The sequence below is a fragment of the Triticum aestivum genome, chromosome 2A (assembly GCF_018294505.1).
Source record: "Triticum aestivum cultivar Chinese Spring chromosome 2A, IWGSC CS RefSeq v2.1, whole genome shotgun sequence".
NCBI classification, from domain to species: domain Eukaryota; kingdom Viridiplantae; phylum Streptophyta; class Magnoliopsida; order Poales; family Poaceae; genus Triticum; species Triticum aestivum.
Genome location: NC_057797.1, coordinates 81940675 through 81949680, shown reverse-complemented (window position 1 = coordinate 81949680; position 9006 = coordinate 81940675). Strand labels below are relative to the sequence as shown.

General features: G+C 46.9%; 1 protein-coding gene across 1 annotated transcript; it reads left to right on the top strand.

Annotated features, from left to right (window-relative positions):
* Nucleotides 1-5311: 5311 nt before the first annotated feature.
* LOC123184833 (S-locus-specific glycoprotein S13-like) lies at nucleotides 5312-6464 on the top strand. The gene has a single exon (XM_044596882.1). The coding sequence runs from the start codon at nucleotides 5328-5330 to the stop codon at nucleotides 6240-6242; it is 915 nt and encodes a 304-aa protein (XP_044452817.1). The 5' UTR covers nucleotides 5312-5327; the 3' UTR covers nucleotides 6243-6464.
* The last annotated feature ends 2542 nt before the right edge of the window (nucleotides 6465-9006 follow it).

Here is a 9006-nt window from a genome sequence, read left to right as displayed (position 1 = left end):
GTGTCTATGTTTGCGTTCGGCAGACCCGTTTGGTTGGTGAGCGTGAGGACATGACACATGGTGAGAAATACCAAGATTTTGAAAGAAAGAGTTTAACTTTTCGTACTCCCCCCCCAGTCTGATTGGACAGCAATAATCTTGTTGTCAAACTTGCGCTCAACAAGAGCTTGAAAGTTTTGAAAAACTTGAAAGACATCTGATCTTTTCTTAAGAAGATAGATCCAGGAGTACTTGCTGTAGTCATCAATAAAACTCACGTAATAAGTGTGTCTACCAACGGAGTTAGGGGCAGGACCCCAAACATCAGAAAAAATTAATTGCAATGGTTTTGTAGACACACTAGTTGATATAGGATAGGGTAATTGATGACTCTTAGCACGTTGACATGAATCACAAACTGTTTCAATATTGCTCTCACCAACAAACGGGAGCTTATTTTTCCTAAGCATTCTTTCAACTAAAGAAAAAGAAGCATGGCCTAATCGATCATGCCACCGGGTTGACGAAAGCTTGGCAACACCTTAGGCTTGTTTATTGAATCTTTGACGCTCCGGAATCAATGGGTAGAGCCCTTGAACGCATCTACCTCGATAGAGTACTTTCTTCGTTGTCTGATCCTTGATCAAAAAGAAAAAAAGGATGAAACTCTAGAAAGACATGATTATCAATGGCAATTCTATGAACGGAGAGAAGATTCATACTAGCACTAGGGACATGCAAGATTTTTCTAAGATGAAGTTTGCGATGGGGAGTTTTAATAACTGTATGACCAACGTGACGAATCCTTATACCTTCTCCACTGGCAGTGTGGATTTGGTCCTTTCCGCGGTACTTCTCCCGCGTGGTCACCTTCTCAAGCTCGCTGGTAATGTGTTTGGTCGCCCCGCTGTCGACATACCAATTGGTATCGACGCCGTAGGAGCCATCAGCAGCGGCAGCCACTTTGTCCTTGTCCTGGTCGGAGTCATCATCGTCGTCGTACATGTACCAGCAGTCCCGAGCGCTGTGCCCGAGCTTGCCGCAGATCTGACAGCGCGGTGCATCTGGACGCGCTCTGTTGGAGCCGCGGCCGCCACCACCGCCGCGTCCCTTGGAGTTGGTGGAGAGGGAACGGCCGGCGCGTGGAGTTGAGGAGTTGCCGCCGCCACCAGATCGGGCCTTGCCGCGAGGAGGGCCGTCGCGGCGGCTGCCGCGGCCACGAGAGGCGGCGTTCGCAGAGGACTTGAAACCACCCGACCCCTGGTAGAGTGCCATGCGCTGATCGAAGTTGCTGAGCATGGTGAACAACTCATCCAGGGTGACGGGAGAGGTGCGAGCGTCAAGGGCCGACACCAGGGGCTGGTACTCCATGTCCAGCACGTGGATGATGTAGGAGACGATCTCGTCGTCTTGGAGAGATTTGCCGACCGCGACGAGCTCATCGGTGAGGCCGCGCATGTGGGCGAAGAAGGTGGCGACCGGCTGGGTTCCCTTCTGCGCATGAAGCAGAGCCGTGCGGATGTTGTTGATGCGGCTAAGCGACTGCAAGGAGAACATGGCCGCCAGGGTTGTCCATAGCGCGTGCGTCGTGGTGATCGTGGTCACCTGCACCAACACCTCTTTGGAGAGATTGTTGAGCAGGTACCCGAGTACTTGTTGATCCTCCCGGACCCAGATTGGGTGGAGAGGGTTAGGCTCGGTGGAGTCCTTGTCGTCCTTGTCCTTGCCAGGAAGGAAGCGGGCTGGCTCCGGCGTGCTGCCGTCGGCATAGCCGAAGACGCCAGCTCCCCTTCGCTATGGCGTGATCTGGACGCGCCACAGTACGTAGTTCGTACGGGTGAGCTTCTCCGTGACCTGATTGTTGAGGCCGATCTGGGAGAAGCCGGAGGAAGACATGCTAGGCACTAATGGAGATTTGGAAAGCTAGATGTATTGGAAGAGGGATGCTCTGATTACCATGTGCGACAGGCGGAAAGCGTCTTACCTCGTTGGAGGGACGCGTTGCATGTTTATATGGCAGGGGCGCACCTCCCTGGATAATGGCGCATACAAGAGTTTGTTAAGATTACATTGCTTGGAGAGCAAGGGATAAGAGAGAGGAAGAGTTCGGTTATATCCACCGAAACCACTTAAACATCTATCCCTAGTCTATCTCTACAATGCTACGTTTAACAGGCAATACACATGGGAAAATAATTTGGAGAATCCAACATATGAGAAGTTGGGTCGGGTTCTAGCCAGTGTGGAATGGGAACAAAAATTTCTCCTTCTACCGATGTGAGCGATACAAGGGGCATGATATGGCCAAGGCGAGAAATATGAAGTTGGTTTTGTGTCTTTTTGAACAATAGTCCTATCCCAAAATAAACTTCCACAAAGTGAATTGTTTTGCTTTGGACGCGTCAAAGAGGAACAAAATAACTACAGCCAGTTCTTTGGTTGTGAGATTGGATCACTACTGTTTAGTTATCTAAGGGATTCCAATTCAGTACTGAAAATTAATGAACAAACGAGGGAAATGTAGTGAGGAATGTTTTGAGAAGAAGCTTGTTGGAAGGGCAAGCTTATGTCTTATGTGGGTTGGCTCATACTCATAATCCCCTGCTTACGATTAAGATTGGACTTCTATAAATCACGGTTCTTGGGCAAAGGGATGAGCATAAACTGAAGTCTAGGTTGGCTAAGTGAGATATATTGTGTAGGCCAAAGGACCGAGGGAGTTTGTGTATTGAAAACTTGAAGGTTACAAATAGGTGTCTTCTTAGTAAATGGCTTTATCAGTTATAATATGGGGAGGAGGGGTATAGATATAGTTATTGTGAAGCAAGTATCTATTTTCCAAGGCCTTATCACAAGTAATGGCACAGCCAAATGATTCACTCTTTTGGAAGGTTCTTATGAGAACTAAGGGCATCTCCAACGACAACCCTAAAAAATCTCCCGCATCCGTCCGCGGACAGGGGGGCCAGTCCACGGACATGGATGCGAGAGGAAGCCATCCAACGCTAGCCCATGCATTTTCACAACAACTCAAACCAACCGGATGAAATTCGTACAAACAAGTGCGGATTTCATATAAACATGGCCTGATTTTATATAAACATGCCATATTTCATATAAACATGACAGATTTTATTACAAATACATGAAAGCGGTCCTAGGCGGGCTAATATAAATGATCGTCGGTGTCCGGTCCCCGTCTCTGGCCATCAACCAAGAGAACGGAAGCTTCACCTTTTCCAGCCCCGCCTCCGTGACCCCCGCCTCCCGAGCCCCGGGAAGTGAAGTTGTCCGCCTCAACGTCGCCGCCAAGCGACTAATTGGTCGTCGATGCTGAGCCCACCAAGTTTGGCGTCGACGGGAGGGGAGGAGCGGTGGCCTTCTTGGGACCCGAGCGGCAGCGACCTACCGTGCAGTACTCTTCCTCGCCAACGGCGTCGCCCGCCGACGTGTCGGCTTCTTCATGGTCATGGCACCGGGGCGCGACCTCCTCATCGCCGGTGTCACCGAACAACGCCTCGCCCGCGTCGTCCTCCAGCTCCATGCCGACGGCCGCTGCCTCTGCCCGCTGCCGGTACCGCCACTGGGCGAGGCGGATCTCGTGGGCAGAGCGATAGGACTCAAGCAGCACCTCCTGCTCCGCCAGGTCCGCGTCCGGCGTGACCGCCTTGCCGACGGTGACCTACTCCTCCGCCTGCAGATGCTCCTGGAGGAGGCCGTGGTTGTAGTTGGCGTCGGCCTGCACCTCCCAGAACTACTCCTCCCGCTCCTGCAGCACCATGTTCATATAATGGGCACGGGACTCGCCAATGGTCAGGGTGCAATGCACCGGCGAGGGTGCCACGGAGGAGGTGGTGGGCGGCAGACGGACAGACGAGTGGCGCCGGAGGAGACGCCTCGGCAACCGCGTGCCATCAATGCGGACGACGGACGGACGGACGGGCAGCCATCGTGTCGTTTGAATGCGCGGCAGTCGCCTGCACCGGTAAGCGGCGCGGTCGGCGTTGGAGATGCCCTAAGGTCGCCTTTTTAATAGGTGGAAGTTTATATTATTGAAAATGAGCGTACAAGTAGGTTGTGAGAGGGTACTTGGCTGGTAAAGACACCTCTAGCCTTATAGTATCACCGCTTTATAATATTGTATAGCGTCTTTATTTGTGAGTACAATATTAAGATCATTTCCCCTAAATATCCAATTCAGTCGAACACATGTTAGGGAAAGATGGAATCAGTGGATGCATTTAGTTCGAAGGTTGATGGAGGTCGCCTTATCTAATGAGCCAGATGCATTTAGATGGACTATTTATGTTTCAGGCGTATTTTTCAGTTAAATCTATGTATATGGACTTAATTAATACTGGATCAATCCTTGAGTCTATTCATATCCAAAAGAACAAATGTGACTTTAAAGATCGAGATTTTTATGTGGTTTGTCTATAAGGGTGTGATTCCAATACAGGACAATTGCAAAACGTAGGTGAGAAGGAAGTAAACATTGTTGTTTCCGTGACCAAGAGAGAATGATCCAACATTTATCTTTTAAGTACCAACTAGCCAAGTTATTACAAATAATACATGTCATGTAAGGTACCTTCACTTAATAGTATAGCCAGTATGTTTGTTAATTGGCATGAATTAGTGTGGGAGTTTGTGCATTATTTTGGGTTATTTGGAACTGTTGGAACGATTGCATGTTTAATAAAGACAAATATTACGATTTTTTTCTAGGTTATCTACCGAGCATCTGGATGGATCTATACGTGATCATTACTACATCATGTGAAAGCGAGGGGGCTTAATTATGACCTCTGGGTGCAACCAATGAAAGACAATAACACGGCTACATGCAACCAATTTGAATGACAATTTAATAATAAGATAGATGTTTAGTCATGTTGTCTTTTTTTACCGGGTGTGCCTATTGCTTTATTTGTTTTATAACTTGTCGTTGATTGGCTGCTGAAATGTTCTCTATTCGTTTTAATAAATGATTGTGTGGATTGATTGATGCAGTGGCCGAAGATATATAAACCTCTTTTTGAAAGAAAAAAAAATCTCTAACGAGCCCACCCCGATGTTTCTTCCCTATACTTTGCACCAACCATTCCACGGCAATTTTTTTTTTTAAATTAGACCACTTTCTTTTTGGCAAGGAAGACTAGACCACATTTGGGCAAGGAAGTCAAGGGTGCAAGGCAGTTGATCATCCACCGCTCCAAGCCTCCACCCGATTATTCTGATCTAGTCTGCTTGACTTCACCACAGATGCTTACTGATTTGCTATATATGACCGCTCCGCAGCGAGAGCATCCACCCCGAATTCCCAGCGCAAAGCTCGCTCACTCCCTATGTTCATCATGCCTCTCCTCCTCATAGCTTTCACCTCACTCTTCTTCTACCTGAGCGCCCCTCCAAGTTTCGCCGCCGCGACGGCCACCATCTTACCCGGCCAAGCACTTGCCGTCGGCGACAAGCTCGTCTCCGAAAACGGCAGGTACGCGCTCGGCTTCTTTGACACAAGCAGCACCAAATCCCCCCAGAGCACCAGTAGCTGGCACCTAGGCATATGGTTCAACACAGTCCCCAAATTTGCTTCCGCTTGGGCTGCGAACAGAGAGAAGCCAATCAAAAACACCACCTCGCTGCAACTCACAATCTCCACCGATGGCAACCTCGTCATCCAAAACCGCTCCACCAAGTCCATATTCTGGTCCACCCAAGCAGACGTGAAAAGAAACGGCACCATTGCCATGCTCTTGAGCAATGGAAACCTCATCCTAAGGAACTCCTCAAACTCGTCGCACATCTTGTGGCAAAGCTTTGACGACCCCACGGATACACTTTTACCCGGGGCGAAGCTTGGATTCGACAGGCTAACCGGCCTGGATCGTGGTCTGGTTTCATGGAAAAACAGGGTCAGCCCGGCTAGTGGTGCGTACTGCAACGGGTTAGACCCCAGCGGTGCAGACCAGTTCTTGCTTACACGGCTCGACTCCTCCATGTCATATTGGTCAAGCGGTGTGTGGAACGGGAACTCCTTTGTGTCGTATCCTGGGAATAATACCCCAAACCAGGCTTCTTACAATTTGACTTTTGTTGACAATGAACGAGAGAAGTATGTCGTTGAGAGCTTAGCCGACGAGAATGCGGTTTTTCGGCATGTAATTGATGCCTCTGGTCAGGCCAAGGGGTACGTTTGGGGAAAAAAATTCTATGAAACCAGGTCTCACGGATTAGCAGGTGAGACCCATCCTGATGGATGACACGTGGCATTCGCAAATCACAAAGCATCCACCCCAAGATTCGATACTGACCTACAACCAACCAAAAGCTCAGTGTGATGTCTACGCGGTTTGTGGACCTTTCACAATCTGCAACGATGACGACCTTCCAAACTGCATCTGCATGGATGGCTTCACCATAACATCTCCTCTGGATTGGGAGCTAGAAGATCGAACCGCTGGGTGCTTGAGAAAAACTCCATTGCACTGTATTACTAACAAGAACACAACCTACTCGACAGATCAGTTCGCCTCTTTGCCATGTGTTAGGTTGCCCAAAAATGCCAGCAAAGTAGAGATTGCCACAAGCGCCGAAGAGTGTGCACAAATTTGCCTGAATAATTGCTCTTGCACTGCTTATTCCTTCGGGGATGAAGGATGCTATATCTTGCATCACGAATTGATCAACATAGCACAATTACAATGTGGTGGCACAACGAAGAATTCAGATGGAGAAACACTTTACTTTCGCCTTTCTGCTCAAGATGTTCAAAGTTCGAAAAATAACAGAAGGCAGACTGTTGGAGTTGTGGTTGGCACAGGCCTTTCCGCTCTAGGCTTATTTGGACTCGGCCTCCTCCTAATGATTTGGAGAAACAAAAGGAAGAGATCTCCTCGCAAAACTTACGGTAGTGATGGGGGGAGAATCATTGCATTTGAATACACTGACTTGCAACGAGCAACAAAATATTTCACTGATAAATTGGGGGGAGGTAGTTTTGGTTCTGTGTTCAAGGGGTTTCTAAGTGATTCTCATGCCATAGCAGTGAAGATGCTTGAAGGTGCATATCAAGGAGAGAAGCAATTCCGAGCCGAAGTGAGCTCGGTTGGAGCTATCCAACACATCAATTTGGTCAAGCTAGTCGGGTTTTGCTGCCATGGTCCGAAAAGACTGCTGGTTTATGAACACATGCCAAATCGGTCGCTTGACATCCATCTTTTTAAAGACGATTCCACGATATTGAATTGGACTACCAGGTATCAGATAGCCCTTGGAGTTGCTAGAGGGTTAGCATACATGCATGAGAGCTGTCGAGACTACATCATACATTGTGATGTCAAGCCGGAAAACATACTTCTCGATGCTTTATTTGTTCCTAAAATTGCAGATTTTGGGATGGCAAAGATTTTGGGAAGGGATTTCAGTCGAGCACTGACCACAGCCAGAGGCACGATAGGGTACCTTGCCCCTGAATGGATTTATGGTGTTGCTATCACGGCAAAAGTTGATGTTTATAGCTATGGGATGGTGTTGCCGGAAATAATATCCGGAAGGAGAAACTCGGATGCATCATGTTCCAGCGGTGGGGACCTTGGTGTTTTTTTTCCCGTGCACGCCGCGCGTAAGCTTCTTGAAGGAGACATCAAGAGTTTAGTAGATCACAAATTGCAAGGTGATGTCAATCTTGCTGAGGTTGAACTAGCTTGCAAGGTTGCGTGTTGGTGCATACAAGATGAAGAATTCGACCGGCCAACAATGGGAGAGGTGGTTCAGATTCTTGAGGGACAGGTTGAAACCAGGATGCCACCGATGCCAAGATTACTTCAAGCTGTGGCTGGAAGCTCCTGTTCAACGTGTTCGTAAACACACTTGAGTGACTAGAGATGTCGTCATGATCATACCTATGTCTATGTTAAAAAAATAGAGTTTTATTTATCCTACAAATGTAGTGTACTTATCATGGCCGTATAGTTCTATCCATGTATTTCAAGTTGCATGTAACAGCTTCAATGTACTATATCTGATTATCTGCAGTTCTCCAATATATATAGTGGTACTGATGTGGTAGAGCTGAAAGTAAATCTCTTTTTTTTTTCTTTGCTTTGAAAGAGCTGGCTGGCCAGTGGCCTGGTCACTGTGCCGCCGTTGTGGTGAGATGTCGCTGGTGACTCTGTAAATGGTGTAGCTCCTCCAATGCTCTGGATTTTCTGATGCTGGTATATGAATGAGACTCGTAAATCTCTCTATGTCTGACTCTCCTCCAATGCTCTAAAATTTCTGCTGCTGATACTTCATACCTGGGAGGCTGAGACAGCCGTTTGCGTTATGCAGCAGAAGTGGCAAAACTGAACCTACTGAAAGTTGTCTTCTTTTGAATTGAACCCGACACTTCGAAAAAAAATTACAGAGATAATGAGTTATTGGGACACATAGGCATGCTCGATTAAACTTAGAAAACACATTCAGCCCTCCTTTGGTTGACAAGAATTTTCATAGGAATTTTTGTAGAAAATGTTTTTTTAAGCCCTTTGATTTGTACGAACAGATTCCTATTCTTATGTAGGATAAAAACAAATCATTCATTTTAAAGAAAAAAAATACACTAGCCTAGACTCAAGAGTGTGGTTGTTCTACACCTAGGAACATTGCACTCCCGCTACACCCATGATAAAAAACTTAGCAAAACAAACCTTTTTTTTTGCAGATTCCATTATGAGCAAATGTTTTAGGTGCTTACAAAATTTTGTGGGCAAATGACATCCGAGGAGCTCTATAAAAAAACAAAGTTTGTGCTCAAATATAAAATCTGAAACGTGGATGCAGAGCAAGAGTTTGTATTTCATTTCATATGGAGATCATTCAATGTTATTTTTGGTGACCAAACTTTGCAAGGTTGTAAAGCATTTGCTCATAATCAATACCACAAAGTTTCATTTTCTTATTTATTTTCTATTTTACTGTTCATTGAGTTGGTGCACCAAACATGGGTGCAGCCACTGCTTTCCTCTAGACTTAATGAAAAAA